The sequence below is a fragment of the Eriocheir sinensis genome, chromosome 68, assembly GCF_024679095.1.
Source record: "Eriocheir sinensis breed Jianghai 21 chromosome 68, ASM2467909v1, whole genome shotgun sequence".
In the NCBI taxonomy this organism is placed as follows: domain Eukaryota; kingdom Metazoa; phylum Arthropoda; class Malacostraca; order Decapoda; family Varunidae; genus Eriocheir; species Eriocheir sinensis.
Genome location: NC_066576.1, coordinates 3,724,667 through 3,752,656, shown reverse-complemented (window position 1 = coordinate 3,752,656; position 27,990 = coordinate 3,724,667). Strand labels below are relative to the sequence as shown.

Below are 27,990 nucleotides of genomic sequence, written 5' to 3'. Positions count from 1 at the left end.
CACTGCCACCTGTCGTCCTCGTCCATGTAGCTATCCAGTCTACTCTTAAAACAAGCTATCGTCCCTGCACTCACTATGTGATTGCTGAGTCTATTCCATTCCCCCACCACCCTATTACTAAACCAATGCTTGCCTATATCTCTCCTAAATCTATACTTTCCTGATTTAAATCCATTACTGCGTGTTCTATCCTGCTGGCTAATTCTCAGTACTTTACTTATATCGCCTTTGTTGTAACCCTTGACCCATTTGAATACTTCTATCAAATATCCCCGCACTCTTCGTCTTTCTAGCGAATGTAAGTTAAGATATGGGAGGTTCCTCAGCCCCTGAATCATCTTGGTCATGCTCCTCTGAACTGATTCTAGCAAGTTGATGTCCATTCTGCATGTGTGTGTGTGTGTGTGTGCGTGTGTGTGCGCGCCCCGAAATCTTGGAGGATATTGGGTCGTATTTTAAAACATTTCGTCGCCCAAGTTCATATATTTGACATGGCTTTCGTAGGAGCTGTAGGCCTTTCCAGGGGTGGTTTTATGACCCTGGTGGTAGTTTGACCCTTCTTCTGTGCCATGAACCTTAAAAAACACTCATGAAAACCCGATTGATCCCCTCTTTGACCTTTAGAAATAGTCGATGTGAGAAGCGATGGTGTCTTAAAATACAGCCCAAATTGTACCATGAGAATCGTTCAGTGGTGACGAGCGGGAAGCTACATGCGTCAAGGTGCCTGTGTGGAGGCTTGCTCGGGGAAACACGCGGGATTATCAAGAACAGAAGCAACGTAACCTCCCCCCACTCCCTCTCCCCCCTCACCCCCACTCCCTCTCCCCCCTCCCCCCCACTCCCTCTCCCCCCACACACATGCTCGGGGCTCAGCTAGTCAAGGTTATCTGAGAAAGTTGAATAATGTGACGTGATCGTGAAGGCGTTCGTAATTTTAACTGATTGGATTTTGATAGTTTTGAGAATTATAATGATTTGCGCTCTCTCTCTCTCTCTCTCTCTCTCTCTCTCTCTCTCTCTCTCTCTCTCTCTCTCTCTCTCTGGGTGTGTGTGTGTGTGTGTGTGTGTGTGTGTGTGTGAGAGAGAGAGAGAGAGAGAGAGAGAGAGAGAGAGAGAGAGAGAGAGAGAGAGCGCAAATCATTATAATTCTCAGCAATTAAAACCAAATTACTTAGAATTACGGACCCCATCAGGATCACGCCACATATCATTCAACTCCCTACAGAGCGTTATACAGGTCAAAAGAAGAAATGTGTATGGGGGGGGGAGGGGGGTTAATACACAATAGGGCCAGTTTCACAGTTCCCCATGTTGGGTTAGTAAGCTCCCAAACCAATACCAGAGCCTTCGAAATGTCCTTGTATAGTGTCTGGTGATGATATTCAAGTTCACAAATTTGATGAAACTATACAGGAAAAGTCTTGTGTATTTAGTGTGGCGTCGAAAACCTCACCATTCTGGATTGTATGGGATTCTATAGTTTGGTTCGGGCTGTTACGAAGACGCTGTGTTGGACTGTGAAATCGGCTCTGTATCACACTACCTCCTTCACTACCATAGAATTTTCACTTTTTTTGCTTGACTTGAATATCTTAACCCGGTAGCAGCGACGGGCCAAATTTGTGGCTTTACCATGTAGCAGCGACGGGCCAAATTTGTGGCTTTACCGTGTAGCAGCGACGGGCCAAATTTGTGGCTTTACCGTGTAGCAGCGACGGGCCAAATTTGTGGCTTTACCGTGTAGCAGCGACGGGCCAAATTTGTGGCTCTACCGTGTAGCAGCGACGGGCCAAATTTGTGGCTTTACCGTGTAGCAGCGACGGGCCAAATTTGTGGCTTTACCGTGTAGCAGCGACGGGCCAAATTTGTGGCTTTACCGTGTAGTAGCGACGGGCCAAATTTGTGGCTTTACCGTGTAGTAGCGACGGGCCAAATTTGTGGCTTTACCGTGTAGCAGCGACGGGCCAAATTTGTGCCATGATACAACCCCCCAAAATAGACGATGCATAAACTGATCACAAAATGCGTTGATATATATTATGAAGTAGTTTGCAAGAGCGATTATTTTTTTTTCTATTTGATTCGCTTAGAGGGACCTTCAAGAACCACACCAAGAAACACAGCTACCCAGTTATTTATTGCGTGTGTCGGAGCGGTCGATCGGTATACCTGGGCGTGGAGACGTTAATTAGTCAGCCCGCCCACCTGTGTCCCGTGAAAGGTGTGTCGAGTTATATACGTCTAATTAACTGTGATTATGGCGTTATGATTCACTCTCTCTCTCTCTCTCTCTCTCTCTCTCTCTCTCTCTCTCTCTCTCTCTCTCTCTCGTAAACACTTTTTTTAGCTTTTCGTCTTTTTTTTTCTCTCTCCATAACATATTAGCATCATGGAGAGAGAGAGAGAGAGAGAGAGAGAGAGAGAGAGAGAGAGAGAGAGAGAGAGAGAGTATATAACATCAACAACTACTTCTACTACGACTACTACTACTACTACTACTACAACTACTACTACTGTTACCCCCACCACTAGCTACTACTACTACTACTACTACTACTACTACTTCTACCATTGCTTCTAATATATTTACCTTGTCGTAGTATCGGCGGAGTCAGATGAATGGAGATCTTGCTTGGTGGGAATACTGAATGGCCCGCGGGAGGCTGCAAAACGCGTGTGCTTAGTATCGAGGCGTCACAACATCAGCGCATGACCCCAATTAGCTACCACGAGCCTGCCCTCACCACTCCACGCTATCTGATAACATGCACACGCTCCTCACAAAAGCCAGGGTCCGTTTATATCCCGTAGAGGCCACTGGTATTGAGTTACCGTCCACAGGCAGCGAGGTGTCAAGCGCGCGTCATGTACTGGGGAGAGGCTGCAGCGGAGGTCCTCACCATCCTACAGCTCGAAGGAAACTGAGAAGTGAGAATTGTGTCGGGTCCCCTCTTCTATGTATACTCCCCGCCCCCTGTCACCCACCCCGCCGCTGCCCGCTCAAGCCTCTGCCAGGGAAAGTTGCCAGGTCGCTCCACGAAGCACCTGTAAGCTGCCTGCGTGTTATCAGCCCCAAGGAAAGTCTGAAATAACTCAATACCAATCTGTAGACGTCTCGCTCTTGGGAAGACAGTAAGGGTGACGGGCTGGCTGGCTGCGAGGCTGCAAAGGACCGACGCAGCACAGTCTGGCACGAGGCGCATGACGTGTGTGTGTGCGTGTGTGTGTGTGTGTGTGTGCCCAGCCTCTCGCGGGACCAATTAAGTGGGGGTGTGCCGCACCTAACACCCGCTCCGCTCCCAGGGGATGGGACACGTGGATAAGGCCGCCGAGGAGGGTGGAGACAGCGAGGGGTGGAGGGAGGGAGGGAAGAGAGTGGAGCACCGCCTCAGGGGATGGGACAGGTGGATGGGGTCGCCGAGGAGGGTGGAGGAAGGGAAAGGAGTAGAGCTTCCTGGATTAGGACGCCGAGGAGGGTGGAGGAAGGGAAAGGAGTAGAGCTTCGTGGATTAGGACGCCGAGGAGGGTGGAGGAAGGGAAAGGAGTAGAGCTTCGTGGATTAGGACGCCGAGGAGGGTGGAGGAAGGGAAAGGAGTAGAGCTTCGTGGATTAGGACGCCGAGGAGGGTGGAGGAAGGGAGGAAAGGACCGTCGTGCCTCCCACCACCACCCAGCTGTTCATCTTCGGGCTGGCGACAACTGGGTACTACCTGGGGAAGACAAACTATGGTAACCCGGATGTCACACTGGCCCTGTGTCGGTTAAAGGGACAACGTGACGGAGATGAGCACCGCCTCCACGTGCATTTATAGCCAGAGGTGGGCGCGGTACTGAAAAATCAGTAGTGCGGTTGCGGTAGTGCGGTACTTTTTCCGGAGTAGTGCGGTTGCGGTAGTGCGGTCCCATTTTTTTTTCTTTCCCAGTGCGGTACGCGGTGTGCGGTGCTGCAGCAGCGGTGGTCAAAATAAAAAAAACACTTCTTTGCTTAACCACTTTTTGCATGTTTTTTTTTTTTCCATTATCTTACAATTGCTTTGGATTTTTCAAGCTCATCAAAAAAATGAAAGATCGTCCGGCAACACGGACGGGTCCGGGGCTGAAGTGGCCGGCACCGCGGACGGGTCCGGGGCTGAAGTGGCCGGCACCGCGGACGGGTCCGGGGCTGAAGTGGCCGGCAGCACGGACGGGTCCGGGGCTGAAGTGGCCGGCAGCACGGACGGGTCCGGGGCTGAAGTGGCCGGCAGCACGGACGGGTCCGGGGCTGAAGTGGCCGGCAGCACGGACGGGTCCGGGGCTGAAGTGGCCGGCAGCACGGACGGGTCCGGGGCTGAAGTGGCCGGCAGCACGGACGGGTCCGGGGCTGAAGTGGCCGGCAGCACGGACGGGTCCGGGGCTGAAGTGGCCGGCAACACGGACGGGTCCGGGGCTGAAGTGGCCGGCAACACGGACGGGTCCGGGGCTGAAGTGGCCGGCAACACGGACGGGTCCGGGGCTGAAGTGGCCGGCACCGCGGACGGGTCCGGGGCTGAAGTGGCCGGCAGCACGGACGGGTCCGGGGCTGAAGTGGCCGGCAACACGGACGGGTCCGGGGCTGAAGTGGCCGGCACCGCGGACGGGTCCGGGGCTGAAGTGGCCGGCAGCACGGACGGGTCCGGGGCTGAAGTGGCCGGCAGCACGGACGGGTCCGGGGCTGAAGTGGCCGGCAGCACGGACGGGTCCGGGGCTGAAGTGGCCGGCAACACGGACGGGTCCGGGGCTGAAGTGGCCGGCAACACGGACGGGTCCAGGGCTGAAGTGGCCGGCAGCACGGACGGGTCCAGGGGCTGAAGTGGCCGGCAGCACGGACGGGTCAGGGCTGAAGTGGCCGGCAGCACGGACGGGTCCGGGGCTGAAGTGGCCGGCAGCACGGACGGGTCCGGGGCTGAAGTGGCCGGCAGCACGGACGGGTCCGGGGCTGAAGTGGCCGGCACCGCGGACGGGGCCGGGGCTGTCGTGGCCGGCAGCTCGGACGGGTCAGGGCTGAAGTGGCCGGCAACACGGACGGGTCCGGGGCTGAAGTGGCCGGCAACACGGACGGGTCCGGGGCTGAAGTGGCCGGCAGCACGGACGGGTCCAGGGCTGAAGTGGCCGGCAGCACGGACGGGTCCAGGGCTGAAGTGGCCGGCAACACGGACGGGTCCGGGGCTGAAGTGGCCGGCAGCACGGACGGGTCAGGGCTGAAGTGGCCAGCAGCACGGACGGGTCCGGGGCTGAAGTGGCCGGCAGCACGGACGGGTCCGGGGCTGACGTGGCCGGCAACACGGACGGGTCCGGGGCTGAAGTGGCCGGCAACACGGACGGGTCCGGGGCTGAAGTGGCAGGCAAAACGGACGGGTCCGGGGCGGAAGTGGACGGAAACTCGGACGGGTCCGGGGCTGAAGTGGCCGGCAGCACGGACGGGTCCGGGGCTGAAGTGGCCGGCACCGCGGACGGGTCCGGGGCTGAAGTGGCCGGCAGCACGGACGGGTCCGGGGCTGAAGTGGCCGGCACCGCGGACGGGTCCGGGGCTGAAGTGGCCGGCAGCACGGACGGGTCCGGGGCTGAAGTAGCCGGCACCGCGGACGGGTCCGGGGCTGAAGTGGCCGGCAGCACAGACGGGTCCGGGGCTGAAGTGGCCGGCACCGCGGACGGGTCCGGGGCTGAAGTGGCCGGCAGCACGGACGGGTCCGGGGCTGAAGTGGCCGGCACCGCGGACGGGTCCGGGGCTGAAGTGGCCGGCACCGCGGACGGGTCCGGGGCTGAAGTGGCCGGCACCGCGCGGGTTAAAGAAGACTGGCAGTGTAGTGGTTCAGTCCGTCCATTTAGTATTTAATTTTGAACAGTAACTGAAAAGTCAGAATGATTGAATCACTGATTCTGATGACTGATACCGATTGACTGAGTTCGATTCACTGTAAAGAAAAAAAAACAAAAAAAACATTTCTGTGAGCAGCAGCACGCCGCCGCGCTGCAAATGTCGTCTTCGATAGTTTTCAAAGTACCGCAAAAAAGTACCGCAGGATTTTTTAGTGCCGTCCGCGGTAGTGCGGTATTTTCAGAAATTTTGCGGTAGTGCGGTAGTGGCGGTGCTTTTTTGTGATGCGGTACTACCGCACTAAGGACCGCACTTGCCCACCTCTGTCTGTAGCTTAGGCTCCCAACTTTACATATATACATGGCTTCAGTGCCTCTGTTGCTTACACTCCCTGAAACTCCTTGAAGTGAACCCCAGTGCCGTGTTTGCACGACTCCCTGTTTACACTGAGCCCTTGGACGGAGATCAGGGACGCTTCCAGCCCTCACATCATCTGTTCCCAAAGGCCTAACAGGAGATAATCGGGTCCTCATGAGTGTTGCCTTAGGATCACGGTACAGAAGAAGCTAGGGTCAAACTACCACCAGGGCCATTAAACTACCCTTGGAAATGCCCCCAAATCCTACGAAAGTCTTGTTGAATTTGTGTACCTACTTGGGCTCCTAAACCCCTCTCACACCGCGACTTGCTTATGGGAGTGTCATTTAAGAAGTAATTGTGTGAGGGAATATTCCTGCTCACACGCAGAATACTAATGGACTTCCCGACATATTGAACTGCATCTGACACTTCCCCGCCCAACCATATACAGTCTGTCTAGCTCATCCTGGAGAACAGCTGATATATGTGTCTTAACAAGGCCTGTACCATAGCCTCCATACAGTGCTATATAGCTTCCCCTCTCATGAACCGTTTAAATTCCTGGACTCATTCTAAACATTTCTTGCATGGCTTACACACCCACATTTGACAAGGCCTTAGTAGAGGTTTTTATAACTACTTCCATGGAGAGTTTTATGAGCCTAGTAATATAGTTTGACAAGGTTTCTGTATACCATGAACTTGGAAAACACACACACACACACACACACACACACACACACACGCGATAAGAATTGGAGGGTGAGCTATATACATACATACATACATACATACAGATGACATGCTCTGATACTGTGAAAGATGTCTTGAAGATTATATAATTAATGTGCAATGTGTAGAGAATGGGATGATAGTGAGTGAAGGGTTAACAGAGACGGACTACTGGATGGTGATGCTGCTGGGAGATGCGTTGGGAGATAACCGGCCGTCGAGATGAATGATGCTGTGAATAAGGTCTTGAAGATGAGAGAGAGAGAGAGAGAGAGAGAGAGAGAGAGAGAGAGAGAGAGAGAGAGAGAGGTAGTGGATGCTGGGACTGCGAGATGAAAGATGCTGTGGAAGGAAGGCATAAGACGTGCTTTACAAGATACAGGGAACAATATCACACCCCAATTATCCATTTCTTCCCCTTATTTCCATCCCAGAAGCAACCGATAAGCAAAAAAAAGCCCGCCACGTCCCAGCCCAAGATCAAGAAGGTTGGATGCTGGGTGCCGTTACGAAGGCGAAACTCCCGAACGACTCCTACTACTACTGGGGCTGAGTGGAGAGACGAGTGGAAGAGTGATTTAGGCAATGAAAGAGTTCCTGGAGACCATGTATGTTTTATTTTTCTTTCACGGAAGCTGCCGATAGAAATCCAAGCCACCTGTGACATCAAGATCAAGACCAAGATTCCCCCCTCCCCCCGATCCCCCCTTGCGCGGGTGTAAACAAAGATGGCCGCCGGGTGTTGCGGCGTTTGAACCCTCGGCCGTGCATGGGGACCCCTGGCGCCTGTCCATCCCTGTCCGCCCAGTGTGAGGAGGCGACATGCAGCTGCTCAAGCCTCCGTGGATCAGCCATGACGGTGAGGAGGGAGGGAGAGGCGGGGCGGAGAGGGCGTGAGGGTGGAGGCGGCGGGGGCGGGCGGGATGGGGGGACCAACTTAAAATACAGCATCCTTATCTTATCGTTGCAAGGGCCCGAGGGAGCGTGCCCGGGGGTGCAGGGGGCCTTAGGGGTCACCGGGAGCATTAGAGTATCCTTGCACTGCGGGTTGACCTTTCCGGCGAGTGACCTCAGGCCGGGCCGGGTCATTCTGTGCCCTCTCGTGCACCGTCACGTCAACATATTTATTTTTCTTCAAATAGTTTTTGTCAGTCATATCAAGAAACTCAAGGCACAATATCCTCTCTCTCTCTCTCTCTCTCTCTCTCTCTCTCTCTCTCTCTCTCTCTCTCTCACACACACATACACACACACACCCATCAACCCGGGCTCTACAAGAAACCATCCAGTGAATCAAGAATGAGTTCCGGGGGGCAGGATGAGCCAAGCATAACTGGCGCCACTATAAAAATTGCCTGCACCATGATGGGCTTGGGGCGACCGTCTGGCCCCTGAAGACAGCCTACAGGCGCTATAGACGGGGAGGTAAAAAAATAAAAAGTTCTGTCCACTGAATAAGCTACTGTAATTGTAAACTCTTGTGTGGGTGAATTTAAGTGATAGCCAAACTTCCTGTTTTTATATTTGAACTTTATCTCATTCTTTGTTATAATGCAATAGTTACCCCAAAAATAATCACTAGTTTTGTGAAGGTGTGTTTTCAATGACTGCAGGTCAGGTAATCAGTCAGGTCCATCAATCAATCAGCTTATATCAGGTAAAGGTTCAGTAAATATTTATATCACCAATTTTTATGGGTCAGATTACTAATAATGTTACTGCCTGAGATGTCACTTGAACAATGCAAATCAGGAAAAAAAGAGCCCAGCAACACATACTACTCAGTCAACAAGCCAGCATGGAGGCAGTGTTTAATGCATGGAGTCACTGGGGGACGTATTTGCTATATTTTCTGGGGGCTTCGTGGTGCAGTGGTTAGCACACTTGGCTCACAACCGAGAGAGCCCGGGTTCGATTCCCGGGCGGAGTGGAAAAATTTGGGCGGCTTTTCTGATACCCTACGCCCCTGTCCACCCAGCAGTGAATGGGTACCAGGTATTAATCGGGGGTTGTGTCCCGTCTCCTGGGATCTGTTTCCTTCTATAATTCCTTCCCCATCTGTCTCTCCGGCATATGACCACAGATGTTGCGCCGACTAAACCAAACTTTCCAACTTTGCTATATTTTCTTGTAAACCTTCACACCTCCTTTCTAGTGTTAGTCTTTGTGATAAAATTAAACAACATGAGCAATACATGAGTTATGAACATCTAGATTTCTTTGTCCAGTGTAGAGTTTGTGTGACATAATGGTGGATCAAAACACATCACACACATTATCCAAGACCGTGAGTTTTATAATGCTGAAGGGAGTGTTGTCTGCTGCAGGAGGGAAGGCCATCTTCAGCGTGGATCTCCACCCCGATGGGTCTCGCTTTGCCACCGGGGGCCAGGGCCAGGACTCCTCGGGAAGGGTGGTTGTGTGGAACCTGAAGCCTGTGGTGCATGACAAGTATGAGGATGACGAGAAGGTGAGGAGAAGGAGGACTGAGGTGAGGATGTAGATGAGAGTTGAGTCTTTTACAGTGGCATGCCTACAACCTATACTGAAGGTTCTATCAAGACTGTCATATATATCTTGTTTTTATGTGATGTTGTTCCTTGCATTATATATTATTAGCTTTGGAGGTAACACACTCATATACAACAGCTTGGCATTCCTCCTATTAGCTAATTGAAAAGTGTTGACTGTATTATGGGGGCTTCGTGGTGCAGTGGTTAGCACACTCGGCTCACAACTGAGAGAGCCTGGGTTCGATTCCCAGGCGGAGTGGAAAGATTTGAGCGGCATTTCCGATACCCTATGCCCCTGTCCACCCAGCAGTGAATGGGTACCAGGTATTAATCGGGGATTGTGTCCCACCTCCTGGGATCTGTTTCCATCTCCTATAATTCCTTCCCCTCCTGTCTCTCTCCGGCATATGACCACAGGTGTTAGGCCAACTAAACCAAACTTTTTGACTGTATTATATGTTTCAAGCTACTAAACTATCTCCAAAGCCCACTAAACACTGCCCCTATAAAAAAAATTAAAAAAAATAAAAAAGAAGAGTTCAGAGGAGCTGCCAAAAGAGAGGTCAATTTCAGGAGAGTTGTTTTGAAATGAAAATGACATATAAGGACTATCATAACAACAGCAATGCCTTTGTCTTGCCAGGTCCCCAAGCTGCTGTGTCAACTCGACCAGCATCTCGGGTGTGTGAACAGTGTGCGCTGGTCCTGTGGCGGCCGCTTCCTCGCCTCCGCCGGGGACGACAAAGTTATCATTATATGGCAACAGAGCAGCTACGGGGGTGAGCATTGCCTGGGGATGTTTGCCTGCACGCTACAAAAACTTATGGCCACCTTACTGACCCCTCTTGGCATATCTCAAACATAATCTAAAAGCACCCTAAATATTGTCTTTACAGGTGGCGCGGTGTTTGGTTCTAATGTGGTGAACGTTGAATCATGGCGTAGTGTGGCAACCCTGCGGGGCCACGAGGGGGACATCCTGGACGTGGCGTGGTCCCCCGGCGACGTGTGGCTCGCCTCCGCCTCCATCGACAACAACGTCATTATCTGGAATACGGCGAAGTGGCCAGGTGGGTGGAGGAGTCTTGGTGCTGTCCCTCACTTTCGGCCCTTGTAGTATAGGCAATGAGAAGCAGTTTGTATCATTCAGTTTAGCATACTGTCCATTCCTTTCACCCCTTGTAATGTAGGGGATGATAAGCAGTGTGGGTTTTATATTTACATCACCGCTATCGTCGCCTCCCCAGAACAAGTGCGGGTACTGCGCGGACACACTGGACTGGTGAAGGGCGTGACGTGGGATCCGGTGGGCCGCTACCTCACCTCTCAGGCAGACGACAAGAGTCTCAGGATCTGGCGTACCACCGACTGGACCACCGAGGAGAGGATCGTCGAACCCTTTACCGACGTGAGTGTTAACCTGTCCACTGCGATTGGCATGGATTTGGCCTTCACTGGTAGCCTGGTAACATACACTCCCAGGTCTTTCTCTGCCTCTGTGGTGGATAGTGGAGTGTTTCCCATGTGGTATTGGTGTGCTGGATATCCCTTCACTGGTAGCCTCTCTGTGGTGGATAGTGGAGTGTTTCCCATGTTATTGGTGTGTGCTGGATATCCCTTCACTGGTAGCCTGGTAACATGCTCCCAGGTCGTTCTCTGCCTCTGTGGTGGATAGTGGAGTGTTTCCCTGTGGTATTGGTGTGCTGGATATCCCTTCACTGGTAGCCTGGTAACATATACTCCCAGGTCTTTCTCTGCCTCTGTGGTGGATAGTGGAGTGTTTCCCATGTGGTATTGGTGTGCTGGATATCCCTTCACTGGTAGCCTGGTAACATATAGTCCCAGGTCTTTCTCTGCCTCTGTGGTGGATAGTGGAGTGTTTCCCATGTGGTATTGGTGTGCTGGATATCCCTTCACTGGTAGCCTGGTAACATACACTCTCAGGTCTTTCTCTGCCTCTGTGGTGGATAGTGGAGTGTTTCCCATGTGGTATTGGTGTGCTGGATATTCCCTCCCAAGGTGCAGGACTTTACATTTTTTTTCATTGAATTGTAGCAGCCACTTTTTGCTCCATTCCTGTAGCTTGGTGATGTCTTCTTGTAGGAAATCCACAGCCAAGGGGTTGAATGTATCAGACCCCTATCACAGCTATTTTCCAAGCCCACGGAGGATAGTACATACCTTCTAAACTAACCATGAGAATGTTACAGAAAGAACTAGTTTAACCCAGTAGCAGCGGGGATCATGTTTCTTAATGGTCCCTCTAAGCGAGAAAAATGAGAAAAAATCACCCCTCACACAAACCATTTCATAATATATATCAAAGCATTTGTGATCAGTTTATGTATCATCTATTTTGGGGGGTTAAAATCACGGCACAAATTTGCCCCGTCGCTGCTACATGGTAAAGCCACAAATTTGGCCCGTCGCTGCTACACGGTAAAGCCACAAATTTGGCCCATCGCTGCCACACGGTAAAGCCACAAATTTGGCCCATCGCTGCCACACGGTAAAGCCACAGATTTGGCCCGTCGCTGCTACCAGGTTAACATGAGCATATACTGATGAATAATGCAGTGGGTTAATTAATAATACGACCTGCCTTTTGTATTTCCCTGCAGTGTGGCGGCACAACCACAGTCCTACGGCCGAGCTGGTCCCCCGACGGACAGTACCTCGTCTCGGCGCATGCCATGAACAACGGTGGACCGACCGCTCAGATCATCGACCGAGACGGCTGGAACACCGACAAGGACTTCGTGGGACACCGCAAACCGATAACCTGTGTGGTGAGTGTTGGCGGCACTGTCTTTTGGGGTACTAGGAAAATTAAGAGGACGTAACCAGACTGTAGTGAAATTTATAATAAGTCATGGGTTGGTATTCTCAGGTATTGCAGCCTCTCACATCAGCTGATTTCAAAGGTCAAACAGATCAGTTGGGTCCTAATGAGTGTGTGTTTTAGGTTCATGGTGCAGAGGAAGGGTCACACTACCACCAGGGTCATTGAACTACCCCTGGAAATGTCCCAAACTCCTATGAAAGCCTTGTCAGATATGTTTATGTATATGACCCAGATTGCCTCTCACATCAGCTGATTTCAAAGGCCAAACAGGAGATCAGTTGGGTCCTAATGAGTAGAAGAAGGGTCACACTACCACCAGGGTCATTGAACTACCCCTGGAAATGTCCCAAGCTCCTCTGAAAGCCTTGTCAAATATGTTTATGTATATGACCCAGATTGCCTCTCACATCAGCTGATTTCAGAGGCCAAAAAAGAGATCAGTTGGGTTGTAATGAGTGTGTGTTTTAGGTTCATGGTGCAGAGGAAGGGTCACACTACCACCAGGGTCATTGAACTACCCTTGGAAATGCCCCAAACTCCTATGAAAGCCTTGTCAGATATGTTTATGTATATGACCCAGATTGCCTCTCACATCAGCTGATTTCAGAGGCCAAAAAAGGGATCAGTTGGGTCCTAATGAGTGTGTGTTTTAGGTTCATGGTGCAGAGGAAGGGTCACACTACCACCAGGGTCATTGAACTACCCCTGGAAATGTCCCAAACTCCTATGAAAGCCTTGTCAAATATGGTTATGTATATGACCCAAATTGCCTCTCACATCAGCTTATTTCAAAGGCCAAACAGGAGATCAGTTGGGTCCTAATGAGTGTGTGTTTTAGGCTCATGGTGCAGAGGAAGGGTCACACTACCACCAGGGTCATTGAACTACCCCTGGAAATGTCCCAAACTCCTATGAAAGCCTTGTCAAATATGTTTATGAATATGACCCAAATTATCTCTCACATCAGCTGATTTCAAAGGCCAAACGAGATCAGTTGGGTCCTAATGAGTGTGTGTTTTAGGTTCATGGTGCAGAGGAAGGGTCACACTACCACCAGGGTCATTGAACTACCCTTGGAAATGTCCCCAAACTCTTATGAAAGCCTTGTCAAATATGTTTATGAATATGACCCAAATTATCTCTCACATCAGCTGATTTCAAAGGCCAAACGAGATCAGTTGGCTCCTAATGAGTGTGTGTTTTAGGTTCATGGTGCAGAGGAAGGGTCACACTACCACCAGGGTCAATAAACTACCCCTGGAAATGCCCAAAACTCCTATGAAAGCCTTGTCAATTATGCATTTCTTAGGTTCATGGTACAGAGGAAGGGTCACACTACCACCAGGGTCATTGAACTACCCCTGGAAATGCCCAAAACTCCTATGAAAGCCTTGTCAATTATGCATTTCTTAGGTTCATGGTACAGAGGAAGGGTCAAACTACCACCAGGGTCATTAAACTACCCTTGGATATGCCCAAAACTCCTATGAAAGCCTTGTCAATTATGTGTTTCTTAGGTTCATGGTACAGAGGAAGGGTCAATAAACTACCCCTGGATATGCCCCAAACTCCTACAAAGGCCTTGTCAATTATGCATTTCTTAGGTTCATGGTACAGAAGAGGGGTCACACTACCACCAGGGTCAACAAACTACCCCTGGATATGCCCCAAACTCCTATTAAACCCCTGTCAGATATGTGAGTTTAGGCATCAACATGTTTAGAAATCCAACCCATTTTTAGGTGATGTTACCAACTCGTGATTTCCTTCCAGCGCTTCAACCCCAACATCCTGAAGAAGGCAGACTCCAAGACCGGGAAGAGCGTCCAGTACTGCTGCGTTGCCATTGGCTCCCGGGATCGCTCCATCTCCATCTGGTTCACCTCCCTCAAGCGTCCGCTGGTGGTGGTGCATGACATATTTGATGACTCGGTGAGGGCATGCATTTTGCTTTGGGTGTCAGCAGTGAATGGGTACCAGGTATTAATCGAGGGTTGTGTCCCGTCTCCTGGGATCTGTTTCCTTCTCCTATAATTCCTTCCCCTTCTGTCTCTCCGGCATTTGACCGCAGATGTTGCACCGACTGAACGGAACTTTACAACTTTACTTGGTTCAGGTGTTGTGGTTTGTGCGGATTTTATGTTCATGGTACGGAAGAGCGCTCAGACAACCACCAGGGTCATAAAACTAGTGCTTGTGGAAATGCATCAATCCCCCTATGAAAGCCTTGTCCAATATGTGTGCCAGGGCGCCAGTATACCTAACCCATCCGCTGCAATTGGCACGGATTTTGCCTTCACTGGTAGCCTGGTAACATGCACTCCCAGGTCTTTCTCTGCCTCTGTGGTGGATAGTGGAGTGTTTCCCATGTGGTATTGGTGTGCTGGATATCCCTTCACTGGTAGCCTGGTAACATACACTCCCAGGTCTTTCTCTGCCTCTGTGGTGGATAGTGGAGTGTTTCCCATGTGGTATTGGTGTGCTGGATATCCCTTCACTGGTAGCCTGGTAACATACACTCCCAGGTCTTTCTCTGCCTCTGTGGTGGATGGTGGAGTATTTCCCATGTGGTATTGGTGTGCTGGATATCCCCTCCCAAGGTGCAGGACTTTACATTTTTCTTCAGTGAATTGTAGCAGCCACTTTTTGTTCCACTCCTGTAGCTTGGTGATGTCTTCTTGTAGGAAATCCACAGTCAAGAGGTTAAATAGAAGGTTTAATGTATTTTTCACTGCTATAAAGGCCGAAGATAACTTAAAAGGCAGTAGCCAATATGTAGTTCAAATATATGATGCAAGTATATCAGTAGAACAATGTTATTCTGATTTGTTACTATGGTGATGGTAATGGTGTTGGCCTTGGTGGTGCAGGTCCTGGACTTGTCGTGGAGCAGCTGTGGCCGCTACCTGATGGCCGTGTCCAAAGACGGCACGCTGGCCTTCATCAGCTTCTCCACCGACGAGATTGGCTGCCCGCTATCAGAGGACGAGACTGTGAGTGTTTACCTAGTTGTAATATACAGGGCCTGAACTCAAGCTGGGATAGTCCTGTTTCCCAGTCTATATATGCCCAACTTTTCTTTCATTACTATATGGACACTGCCCACTTCAACAATGTCCTTATTTATTCCATTCCATGTATCCACACTCCTGTAGGGAAAACTGAACTTCTTTAGGTCTTTCAAACAAGTCTCTTTTCTCAATCACACTCAGCTCACAACCGAGAGAGCCCGGGTTCGATTCCCAGGCAGAGTGGGAAAATTTGGGCGGCTTTTCCGATACCCTATGCCCCTGTCCACCCAGCAGTGAATGGGTACCAGGTATTAATCAGGGGTTATGTCCCATCTCCTGGGATCTGTTCTCTTCTATAATTCCTTCCCCTTCTGTCTCTCTCTGGGATACGACCACAGATGTTGCGCCGACTAAACAAAACTTTTTTCCCAGAGTATCATTCCTTACATGTAATTTGGAATGGCTCAAGCAAGATGGCAACTAACTGGTGGCTTGTTTTCATGGTCTACACAGAACAACCTTCACATCAAGCTGTACGGGAAGTCAGCCCAGACCTCAGCGTCCTCCGTCAACCCGACAATTATTGAAAACCCGGAGCTGCTACGTCTGAGGGAGGAGGAGAAGGCACGCTCCAAGGCTACAGCTTCCAGGTACTTGCTTGCTCCGGTCTGGTCCTCTCTGGGGCTTGGGTTACAGGAATAGTGGAGTGTTTCCCATGTGGTATTGGTGTGCTGGATATCCCCTCCCAAGGTGCAGGACTTTACATTTTGCTTCATTGAATTGTAGCAGCCACTTTTTGTTCCACTCCTGTAGCTTGGTGATGTCTTCTGGTAGGAAATCCACAGTCAAGGGGTTAATGGACTCTGGCATTGATACCCTCTTGTTTACCAGTAGTTAGGTGATCGTAGGATATAATTCTGGTGTTATTGGTCAAGAACTTTAATCTCCCTCCATTTTGCTTCATTGAATTGTAGCAGCCACTTTTTGTTCCACTCCTGTAGCTTGGTGATGTCTTCTGGTAGGAAATCCACAGTCAAGGGGTTAAAAGTATACATTGCAGCTTACATATCTGAATATATACCTGTACACTTGTATAATTAAGGGACACAACACACCTGGGAACACCTGCAGGATGACAGATCAGGTGATATTGGAACAAAGGCACGGCAGGTGAAGTTACTAATTAATACAGGTGGTGATGAGGATGAGGATGAGTTTGTTGTTGTTGTTGCTACGTTGCATGTGATAGATACAAGGCTGATAAAACATTCTTCCATCCCCCAGTGAACAGACCCCAAGGCCTGCTCCGCCCACCCCGCAGCGTGCACCCATCAACAAGCAGATTGAGACCAGAACAGCTGATGGCAAGAGGAGGATCACACCAATGTTCATCCCCCCCATTGAAGGGTAAGAGTATTAGGAGATGGCCGGAGGGATTCGACACAGAGGAAAATAGACCTGGCTGTGTTTACATCTCCTTCTATTGGGGTTTTGTTTTGCTCTGACGAATAGGTTTTTATTGAATGTTTTGCTTCTTGCACTTCTAATCAGTTGTGCAGTTTGATCACGCAATGTTCAAAACCTTATTATGTGTTTCCGGTACTGCCTTGCCAAGAAGGTTGAAGCATTGTTGAGTCTTGGAATATACGTGACGGAGGAATATCACGTTAGGGTTTTGTAACAGTCAACACCATTTTACAGTTTTGCATAAGAAATAAACATAAATAGACACAAGTTTAATTGTGTAGCTAAGCGGACAAAACATAGATTGAATTATCATATCTCTTCCAGCGTGGAGACACCTAACAAGTCCTACGAGGCAAGCTTCTCGTGAAACAATTTTACAGTTTTACATAAGAAATAAACATAAATAGACACTAGTTTAATTGCGTAGCTAAGCGGACAAAACAGATTGAATTATCATATCTCTGTTCCAGCGTCGAGACCCCTAACAAATCCTACGAGGCAAGCTTATCATCAAACCATTTTACAGTTTTACATAAGAATTAAACACAAATAGACTGTAGTTATATATGGATTAAATTATCATATCTCTGTTCCAGCGTCGAGACCCCCAACAAGTCCTACGAGGCAAGCTTCTCCTCCAGCCAGCAGGAGAAGAGCAAGATCGTCGTGGAGAAAGTGGATGAGGTGGTGAAGCCCAATGTGTCCAGCAGCCGCCCGCCCGCAGCCTTCAGCTCCTCCTCCACCGGCTCTCCCAGCAAGGGCACACCGCTCCCTGCAGAGTTCAACGGTGCCCATGCCAGCCTGCCCGCCCGGTTTGGAAAGTGAGTGAAGGGAAAGTGAATACCTGAATTTATGGGATGGAGACATTTTTATTTATTTATTTATTTATTTATTTATTTATTTTTATTTATTTATTTATTTATTTTATTTTTTTTTTTTACGTCTACGCCTATAATGCCAGTAGGGTTGCTTGAGGGGCCTGGATGGTGTTTGGCCCCAGCCCGTTATGGCGCAGGCAAGTGTTTATAGTGGCGCCATCTTCTCTTATATATCTTATCTTATATTCCCACATTCAGTCTTTTGCTCTGGTAGGCTATTTTGACGAGGCCTGGCGGTCAGCCCCAACCTCACTCGCAGCACAGACAAGTGTTTACAGTGGCGCCATCTTGCCTCTCTTTACCTGAATTTATGGGATGGGATGGAGACATTATTTATTTTCATTTATTTTCATTTTTTTTTTTATATTCCCACATTCAGCCTTTTGCTCTGGTAGGCTATTTTGACGAGGCCAGGCAGTCGGCCCCAACCTCACTCGCAGCACAGACAAGTGTTTACAGTGGCGCCATCTTGCCTCCCTTTACCCCAGATCTGCGGAGACAGTCGAGAAGCAGTCTGACGCGCCGACCCCCACCGCCCCGGGCACCATTGCAGTCAAACGGAAATATGATGATACCCCACAGTCCAGCGTATCGGTGAAGCGGAAACGCGGCCGCCCTCCCCTGTACGACCGCTCCTCCGCACAGCCCGCGCCCCGCCCCCCATCACCCCCAGCCGCTGCACCCCCGCCGTCCGCACAGGTGTCGGTCGCCCCCAAGCAAGTGGAGGTGGCGCTGGTGCTTCCCGAGGCTTCCCTGTCAAAGTCCGCCAGAATACAAGTGAGTGCCCATCATTGACTGTCTCCTGTCCAGCTTCCTAATGCAAGAGTTACCCAGTATATCTGCTCTCTCATCCTTGTCACTGGGAAACTATAGAACAACCTTGCTTAACCTGTATCAATTTCAGCTTCCTAATGCAAGAGTTAACCAGTATCTCCACTCTCTCATCCTTGTCACTGGGAAACTATTGAACACCCTTGCTTAACCTGTATCAATTTCAGCTCCCTAATGCAAGAGTTAACCAGCATCTCCAGTCTTTTATCCTTGTCAATGGTCCTGTCCAGCTCCCTAATGCAAGAGTTAACCAGCATATCCAGTCTCTCATCCTTGTCACTGGTTCTGTCCAGCTCCCTAATGCAAGAGTTAACCAGTATATCCAGTCTTTCATCCTTGTCACTGGTCTTGTCCAGCTCCCTAATGCAAGAATTAACCAGTATATCCACTCTCTCATCCTTGTCAATGGTCCTGTCCAGCTCCCTAATGCAAGAATTAACCAGTATATCCACTCTCTCATCCTTGTCAATGGTTCTGTCCATCCTCCTAATGCAAGAGTTAACCAGTATATCCAGTCTTTCATCCTTGTCAATGGTCCTGTCCAGCTCCCTAATGCAAGAGTTAACCAGTATATCCAGTCTTTCATCCTTGTCACTGGTCTTGTCCAGCTCCCTAATGCAAGAATTAACCAGTATATCCAGTCTTTCATCCTTGTCAATGGTCCTGTCCAGCTCCCTAATGCAAGAGTTAACCAGTATATCCAGTCTTTCATCCTTGTCACTGGTCTTGTCCAGCTCCCTAATGCAAGAGTTAACCAGTATATCCACTCTCTCATCCTTGTCAATGGTCCTGTCCATCCTCCTAATGCAAGAGTTAACCAGTATATCCAGTCTTTCATCCTTGTCAATGGTTCTGTCCATCCTCCTAATGCAAGAGTTAACCAGTATATCCAGTCTTTCATCCTTGTCAATGGTCCTGTCCAGCTCCCTAATGCAAGAGTTAACCAGTATATCCAGTCCCTCATCCTTGTCACTGGTCCTGTCCAGCTCCCTAATGCAAGAGTTAACCAGTATATCCAGTCTTTCATCCTTGTCAATGGTCCTGTCCAGCTCCCTAATGCAAGAGTTAACCAGTATATCCAGTCCCTCATCCTTGTCACTGGTCCTGTCCAGCTCCCTAATGCAAGAGTTAACCAGTATATCCAGTCTTTCATCCTTGTCAATGGTTCTGTCCATCCTCCTAATGCAAGAGTTAACCAGTATATCCAGTCTTTCATCCTTGTCAATGGTCCTGTCCAGCTCCCTAATGCAAGAGTTAACCAGTATATCCAGTCTCTCATCCTTGTCAATGGTCCTGTCCAGCTCCCTAATGCAAGAGTTAACCAGCATCTCCACTCTCTCATCCTTGTCAATGGTCCTGTCCAGCTCCCTAATGCAAGAGTTAACCAGCATCTCCACTCTCTCATCCTTGTCACTGGTCCTGTCCAGCTCCCTAATGCAAGAGTTAACCAGTATATCCAGTCTTTCATCCTTGTCACTGGTCCTGTCCAGCTCCCTAATGCAAGAGTTAACCAGCATCTCCAGTCTCTCATCCTTGTCAATGGTCCTGTCCAGCTCCCTAATGCAAGAGTTAACCAGTATATCCAGTCTTTTATCCTTGTCAATGGTCCTGTCCAGCTTCCTAATGCAAGAGTTAACCAGTATATCCAGTCTTTCATCCTTGTCACTGGTCCTGTCCAGCTCCCTAATGCAAGAGTTAACCAGTATATCCAGTCTTTCATCCTTGTCACTGGTCCTGTCCAGCTCCCTAATGCAAGAGTTAACCAGCATATCCAGTCTCTCATCCTTGTCAATGGTCCTGTCCAGCTCCCTAATGCAAGAGTTAACCAGCATATCCAGTCTCTCATCCTTGTCAATGGTCCTGTCCAGCTCCCTAATGCAAGAGTTAACCAGTATATCCAGTCTCTCATCCTTGTCACTGGTCCTCTCCAGCTCCCTAATGCAAGAGTTAACCAGTATATCCAGTCTCTCATCCTTGTCACTGGTCCTGTCCAGCTCCCTAATGCAAGAGTTAACCAGTATATCCAGTCTCTCATCCTTGTCACTGGTCCTGTCCAGCTTCCTAATGCAAGAGTTAACCAGCATATCCAGTCTCTCATCCTTGTCACTGGTCCTGTCCAGCTTCCTAATGCAAGAGTTAACCAGCATCTCCAGTCCCTCATCCTTGTCACTGGGAAACTATAGAACAGCCTTGCTTCACTTATATCAAATTCTCCCTCTTGATTCTATTTTCTCCCTGACCTCTCCCTCCCTTATAACTTCATTTTAGCTCCCTGGCTCCTCCCTGAACTCTTCCTCCCTTCTAACTCTTCACTTTTATCTCCTATATGTATTTATCTATTCCTATCCCTATTCCTTTTCCTTGTATTTCCCTATTCCTTTTGTATTTTCCCAATCCCATTCCTATTCATATTCCTTTTCCTTGTATTTTCCCATTCCCATTCCTATTCCTTTTCCTTGTATTTTCCCATTCCCATTCCTATTCCTTTTCCTTGTATTTTCCCATTCCCATTCCTATTCCTTTTCCTTGTATTTTCCCATTCCTATTCCTATTCCTTTTCCTTGTATTTTCCCATTCCCATTCCTATTCCTTGTATTATCCCATTCCTAATTTCCCATTGTCGTCTCTTCCCCGCCAAGCAGATCCCCGGCGAGACATCCCGAGACATCCCTCCCATGCTGTTGGTGGTGGAGAATGACTACCGCGCCGGCAGCTCCCTGACCAGCGGCACCCCTAGCCTGCACCGGGTCAGCAAGATGCAGGTCAACATTGTGAGCTGGGTGACCTTCCTTACCTCCAGGGTCACCACGGCCACAGCCACTGCCACCACCGCCGCCTTCACCTGCCAGGACAAGTCACTACACATCCTGGACATCAAGACGGGTGAGTAAGGTCAAGGTCATGTTAAGTCTTTGCTTATTAACCCGTCCGCTGCGATTGGCACGGATTTTGCCTTCACTGGTAGCCTGGTAACATATAGTCCCTGGTCTTTCTCTGCCTCTGTGGTGGATAGTGGAGTGTTTCCCATGTGGTATTGGTGTGCTGGATATCCCTTCACTGGTAGCCTGGTAACATACACTCCCAGGTCTTTCTCTGCCTCTGTGGTGGATTGTGGAGTGTTTCCCATGTGGTATTGGTGTGCTGGATATCCCTTCACTGGTAGCCTGGTAACATACACTCCCAGGTCTTTCTCTGCCTCTGTGGTGGATAGTGGAGTGTTTCCCATGTGGTATTGGTGTGCTGGATATCCCTTCACTGGTAGCCTGGTAACATACACTCCCAGGTCTTTCTCTGCCTCTGTGGTGGATGGTGGAGTGTTTCCCATGTGGTATTGGTGTGCTGGATATCCCTTCACTGGTAGCCTGTCTGCCTCTGTGGTGGATTGTGGAGTGTTTCCCATGTGGTATTGGTGTGCAGGACTTTACATTTTTCTTCATTGAATTGTAGCAGCCACTTTTTGCTCCATTCCTGTAGCTTGGTGATGTCTTCTGGTAGGAAATCCACAGTCAAGGGGTTAACCAGAGCAGCATCTTGCGGGGACTTTTGTAACTACTTCAATTTTTTTACCTGTGAGCTGCCTCCCTTAATGGAAAAAAAGAAGTGTTATGCTTACAATGTTAAAATAATGTTCGTTTTAATGCAGATGTAGATAAGTGAATTTCAAGTATATCTTACCCCTTTCTCTTCCTCCTCCTCCTCCTCCTCCATCTCCTCCCTTCTTCATCTTCTTCCCTTCCTCTTTACCCTCTTCTCCTCTTTCTCTCTTTCTAATCTTTCAATATTTATCTTCTTTTTCTTTCATTCTTTTTCGCTCATTTCCTCTTATTTATTTTTTCCCTTCCTATACTCTTGTCTTCCTCCTCCTCCCCCTTCCTTCCTTCCTTCCTTCCTTCCTTTCTTCCTTTCTTTTCCTTCTCCTCCTTCCTTCCTTCCTTCCTTCCTTTCTTTTCCTCCTCCTTCCTTCCTTCCTTCCTTTCCCTTTCTACTTCAGGTGAGATGCTGCTGCCCCCCCTTAAGCTCCAAGGCCGCTCCTCTCAGCTATTCGTGCAGGAGAACTCCATCATCGTGCTCACCACCGACGCCACACTCACCATCTGGGACCTGCAGAAGAAGAAGCGGATTCTCTCGGAGTCGATCAGGCACCTAGGTAACAAATATATATAGTTTTTCCATGGCTGTTCTTGTCCTCCGGTATTTTGAGTCCCCGTTTTCTTTGGGTGAACCGGACTAAGAAGAATGGAGGTATCTTGTAATGGGGGGGACTGTGTTAATCTTTGCAGTGGAGGACCAGAGTGAAGGCATCTTGTAATGTGGAACTCTGTGTTATTCTTTGCAGTGGAGGGCCAGAGTGGGGGCATCTTGTAATGTGGAACTCTGTGTTATTCTTTGCAGTGGAGGGCCAGAGTGGAGGCGTCAAATCCGTGCAAATAACTCCCGAGGGAACGCCAGTGCTGCTGCTTACGTCAGGGGAGGCCTTCACCCGGTGCCCCGAGCTGGAGGTGTGGCTGCTGCTGGGGGAGTGTGCGAGTGTGCGGCGCGTGGTGCAGCCAGAGTACACCATGCTGCCGCCCTGCCACCCCTCGGACGCCACCGCCAAGCCCCTCACCAGCTTGCTCCACCAGACAGCAGCCTAGTAAGTGCAGACCCTTGTGGATATTTTCTCTCTGTTTTATATTCCCCCATTGCTCAGTGTTTCCGTACTATACAGGGGGCTTCGTGGTGCAGTGGTTAGCACACTCAGCTCACAACCAAGAGAGCCCAGGTTCGATTCTCGGGCGGAGTGGAAAAATTTGGGCGGCTTTTCCGATACCCTACGCCCCTGTCCACCCAGCAGTGAATGGGTACCAGGTATTAATCAGGGGTTGTGTCCCTTCTCCTGTCTCTCCGGCATATGACCACAGATGTTGCGCCGACTAAACTAAACTTCCCAACTAAGAGAAGTTTGCCTAATCACCGTCCTGGATGTCCCGCAGCTCTGGGTCCTCGCGTGTGTCCCGGCCAGTGATCTCAGATGACGCGCGGCTCAGCCTGACGGAGGTGTTCATCAACCGCATGCTGACGTCGGCGCAGTACCTCAAGTCCGCGCACGACTACAAGTTTTGGCTGAAGCGCAAGATACAGTTTTTCATCAAGGAAGGTCAGCCAGGCAGTGTTTTCTTCAGCACCTCTGTTTTTAACTTATTCCCTTAATGACAATGAGGGCAGCACGAACACAGATTTATTTATTTATTTATTTTTTACATCAAAGGATACAGCTCCAGGGCAACAAAAAGAGTAAAAAAAAAAGATATACCAATAGCAAAACAAAAAGCCTGATGGACGCTTCTCTGACTAAAGACCAACACTTCCTTCAACTTTATATTAACTAAAGTATAATTGCAAAGTTTGGGAGCAATCTGATTAATGTAGAATCACTTAGGTTTAACCCGTCCACCGTGATTGGCATGGATTTCACCTTCACTGGTAGCCTGGTAACATATAGTCCCAGGTCTTTCTCTACCTCTGTGGTGGATAGTGGAGTGTTTCCCATGTGGTATTGGTGTGCTGGATATCCCTTCACTGGTAGCCTGGTAACATACACTCCCAGGTCTTTCTCTGCCTCTGTGGTGGATAGTGGAGTGTTTCCCATGTGGTATTGGTGTGCTGGATATCCCTTCACTGGTAGCCTGGTAACATACACTCCCAGGTCTTTCTCTGCCTCTGTGGTGGATAGTGGAGTGTTTCCCATGTGGTATTGGTGTGCTGGATATCCCCTCCCAAGGTGCAGGACTTTACATTTTTCTTCATTGAGTTGTAGCAGCCACTTTTTGCTCCACTCCTGTAGCTTGGTGATGTCTTCTGGTAGGAAATCCACAGTCAAGGGGTTAAGGACAGATCACCTAGTCTGGACCATCGTGTCTGTGGTCTGAATTTCTATGTAAATCCACAGCGCAGGAAATGTAGTGTTGGTGTAGAGAGTCCTTAACTTACCCAAGGTGTTGTCACTCCCAGGGCTGGAGAAGAAGCTGAGGGTGATCTTTGATGACCTGCTGGGGCCCAAGCCAAGCCGCACGGCAGGTCAGGTCGAGGAACAGTGTTGGATGCCAAAAGTAATGGTAAGTATTATTTTATTTATTTATTTATTTACTTTAAGTTAGTATTTGGAGCCTTGTGTCTCTTAATGCCTTGATTTAAATGCTGTCAAAATCAAGGCTGATAGACGTTTTTCTTATAGCAATAGTTAATCTTCACACTTAAGCTCAGTATCCCGCTGCCACACGGCCCATGTTGTTTTGCCGTGGGTGCTGGGACGCCTGTGCCTTGTGATGAGCGTCAACTTATAGCGGTTCTTCTTGACAGGACTGTGATAAGAAGAGTCTGTTGGAAGAGTTCCTGAGAGAAATATTACTCGCCAAAAACTCGCTGCAGCTCCAACGGCTGTATGCTGAGTACAAGGAGCAGCTGGACGCCAGTGCCGTGGACATGATCTAGTGCAGTGTGTGCCCAAGACTGTGTGCAAGAGTTGGAGCGTTTGGGGTGTGTTTAGTGTAGTAGGCGTTGCAGGATAGCCCTGTGCAGCAAACCCTCGATTTAATGAAAATTAGTTTTTCTTTTATAAACTTTTTTATGCCTTTCATGTTGGGACTTGCCACAACTGTATATTTTGTAATGAATGTAATCAACAGTTTTTTTTCTTGTACAATATTAATTAGTGCAAATAATTTCTTTGTTTTATACTTTCTGCATTACCTTATAACTATCAACACATTTGGATACGACAGACTTTGAGGTGCAGCCGGCCGCCTGGTGGGCCCGGGCCAGTCTGTTAAGCTGAGGGTTTGCTGCACTACCTTTGATACTTGCTTTTCTCATACATGTAGAAAATGTGATTTTTATTCCTTCAGGTTTTATGAATGAATAGTTTTAGGATTTGTGATTGATGTACGTTTTGCTTTGAGCTGCTGGCCTCGGCCCAGCGGCCATGTTCACTCTTACTGTCAGGCTGGCCACCCGTCGGTCCATGGCCGTGGTCCGTGTCCGGGTCCACAGCACAGTTTTAAGGTGTGAAAGGTGCCCTTGAAGTCACCTTACTGAACTTTTGAGGCAGGACATTATTTAGAAGGAAAAAAATAGTTTGAGTTCTGGCCATGGCAGGGTCTGGGGCGCTCCTCAGCCTGTTGTGTGTTCAGTTTTTCCCTGCGGTGGACACGGACCACAGACGCCCGGGCGCCCGGCCGCAGCATAACTGCCCGTTGCTCATGTGTGAGGGTGTTGGCGGTCAGCCGTCCTCCGGATAGGAGGATGTGTTGGCCTGCTGCGGATCATCCAGGTTGTGGATGCAGAGTTGTCAAGCTGAAGTTCAATTAGACCTCAGAGAGTATGACATTGTAATCCATTCTTTTATCACTGCCATTGACATCTTTGCCTTAATTAAGACAGTTCATAGTGTAGAAAGTTGTGATTGCTTCTGACACTGCCTAGTATACTCACAAACTGCCATTTGTTACAATTTTCTGCACTGCCAGTGACAGCTGTCCATGGATGGCCATCTAGGAGGGACTGTGTTAGAGGTGTTAGCTGTAGGGAAGGGAAGGGAAGTGAGTGTGTCAAAGACTTACGTCGCCAGTGTTGTGATCATACGACTTTTCACTTCTGTGATTCCGAGGGTGTTGTTGCCCCGGGCCTGGAGCAGCCGCCCCCGGACTGGGTCTTGTAGGTAGTGGTGCCTGAAGCGCTGAGAGGCCCCCCAGTGCTGCCAACCTCAGCGCTTCAGCACAAGAGTACATCCAAGTTCAGGCAATCCTCATTACATGGATGGGATACTTTCCTAAATCTCTTCTAACAATAATTTCATGAATAATAAAAAAATCAAGGTAACATAGAGGAGCTGTATTGCCCCCTCCTCCCCCTAAAATACGCCAGGCACCCTGCACACATACAGCAAGTGGTGTTGGTGCAGGCAGCATTTTTCAGCTGGCTTGTGTAAATGATAAAACTGCAAATGGATAGCAAGTTTGCATATAACACCCATGCATGTGGCGAGGCTTGCCTGTTATGTGTCTTGTCAGTAGAGCGTCCCTTTGTAGAGTGTGCATGAGTGAATGGATGGTCTGTTGAGAGTTGGTGGATGGTTGAATCTCCCTAGGAAGGATAATTTGACCATCTTGCATCAGGTCAGCATGGATGTTATGGTAAGCCCTCGATTCCTTGGACCTCATGAGTACAGGGGAGGGGGGGACTATGTACAAAAATTGGTGAGAATCTGAATTTTCTGAAGCAAGTTTAAGTACATCAAGCAACCCGGTGCAGAGAGTCCTCCTCCCTCAACAAAGAACTATAAAAGGTCTCTACGAGCGGTCCAGTACAAGTGATGCATTGGTAAGCACAACAATGTACTTCAAATGCCCACAAAAACTGTATAATCGCAGCTCTGTAAACATTGAAATTCGGCATAAAATGATCTTACATAAAACCACGAAAACGCACCCAAGGGAATAAGCCAAATTACTGATGCACATAAGGAAAGACTAGCGAGTGCTCTGTAAATGTGAATAAGTACAAATATCATGCAACCATCTGAACTCCATAACTTTGCCTGGATTCAGAGTCTGACAAATCGAGGTATAATGCTGTACGTGGTGTGGCTATTTTGCACCGCCATGGAGGAGTACCCAGTGTTCATGTGTGTGAGGAAGGAGTGCCGAGTGTACCGTTAGAGGTCATTAGTGTTGTAGCAATCCCGTACCTGTGTTTTTAGTCAATATGTACTTTTGTCCGTCAACTTCTGGAACCTAAGCCGTGGTCACTACAGGTTCAACTTTGATATGGTGAATGTTTAGACTAGAAGACATTTCCTTTTGTTGTTGTTTCTGTCCTCATAAATGTGTTTCTTAGATCCGTATTACAAGTCAAATCAGAGAGTTTCAGGTCCCTACTAAGGTCGGTTTAGGGGCTGTCCAATCCGAGAAGTTTCAGGTCCCTACAGTTACTCACCCCAAGCTCTGTAGGGACCCGAAACTTCTTGGATTGGACTTGTAGTACGGCCCCTAAACCGACCTTTGTAGGGACCCAAAACTTCTCGGATTCGACTTGTGACACGATCCATAGATTTATACTCGACAAAGCAGAGGAAATATTAAGTATACAGCTTGTGTTGACGTTGGTGGTTTTCTTTCTCTGTGTCAAATTTGAATGTTTAGAGTCAATATTTGTTACACGATGCATTTGACAGACTTTTATACAGCTTACTTTTGTTGAGTGGTTGAAAGTTATCAAATCTTACTTTTCTGAATGAGGATCTTAGGCAGTTTTATCAGACATTTTTTTTTATATTCTTATCATTATATTTTGTGTGTACTGAATGTGTCAAATTGTGGAGATTATACATAGTCCAGAAGGTGCATACGGAACTTTTATGGCCTCAAAGTGGTCTCCCTTGGTGCAAAATTCCTCCCTTTTTGGTTGTAATGGAGTCTGTATCACATTGCTTTCTCCTACCAGCCCTCTCAGCACTGCCCATGTATTCTTGCCGAGAGGAA

At 48.9% G+C, this 27,990-nt stretch overlaps 3 protein-coding genes across 6 annotated transcripts in view; 2 read left to right on the top strand and 1 right to left on the bottom strand.

Moving 5' to 3' along the window:
• LOC126988131 (alanine racemase-like) overlaps positions 1 to 2,959 on the bottom strand; it is a 27,467-nt gene extending 24,508 nt beyond the window's left edge. The window contains exons 1-2 of one of the 2 annotated variants that reach the window (XM_050845975.1): positions 2,836 to 2,959; positions 2,594 to 2,666 (exon numbers count right to left, since the gene is read on the bottom strand). The gene's annotated coding sequence lies outside the window, so the exon portion shown is untranslated. The remainder of the gene's footprint in view (positions 1 to 2,593; positions 2,667 to 2,835) is intronic. The other variant, XM_050845976.1, reaches the window with a different exon arrangement.
• LOC126988294 (uncharacterized transmembrane protein DDB_G0289901-like) overlaps positions 1 to 6,346 on the top strand; it is a 15,119-nt gene extending 8,773 nt beyond the window's left edge. The window contains exons 2-5 of the mRNA XM_050846355.1: positions 4,070 to 4,799; positions 4,842 to 5,014; positions 5,217 to 5,824; positions 6,243 to 6,346. Coding sequence (XP_050702312.1) covers positions 4,070 to 4,799; positions 4,842 to 5,014; positions 5,217 to 5,824; positions 6,243 to 6,346 — 1,615 coding nt within the window. The remainder of the gene's footprint in view (positions 1 to 4,069; positions 4,800 to 4,841; positions 5,015 to 5,216; positions 5,825 to 6,242) is intronic.
• A 1,273-nt stretch (positions 6,347 to 7,619) lies between these two features.
• On the top strand, positions 7,620 to 27,852 carry LOC126988127 (protein HIRA-like). Of its 3 annotated transcripts, XM_050845965.1 has the most exons (19): positions 7,620 to 7,786; positions 9,255 to 9,418; positions 10,084 to 10,219; positions 10,337 to 10,510; positions 10,688 to 10,848; positions 12,062 to 12,229; positions 14,059 to 14,217; positions 15,156 to 15,278; positions 15,810 to 15,946; positions 16,581 to 16,703; positions 17,234 to 17,261; positions 17,388 to 17,584; positions 18,130 to 18,418; positions 21,115 to 21,355; positions 22,464 to 22,619; positions 22,865 to 23,105; positions 23,446 to 23,609; positions 24,464 to 24,567; positions 24,812 to 27,852. In XM_050845965.1, exons 1-19 carry the CDS (start codon positions 7,750 to 7,752, stop codon positions 24,941 to 24,943), a joined length of 2,934 nt encoding a protein of 977 aa, XP_050701922.1. In that variant the 5' UTR covers positions 7,620 to 7,749; the 3' UTR covers positions 24,944 to 27,852. The 3 variants fall into 3 exon arrangements, with proteins under 3 accessions (XP_050701922.1, XP_050701923.1, XP_050701921.1); XM_050845966.1 differs by lacking the exon at positions 17,234 to 17,261 and having other exon boundaries at positions 9,255 to 9,397; positions 17,360 to 17,584; XM_050845964.1 differs by lacking the exon at positions 17,234 to 17,261 and having other exon boundaries at positions 17,360 to 17,584.
• The last annotated feature ends 138 nt before the right edge of the window (positions 27,853 to 27,990 follow it).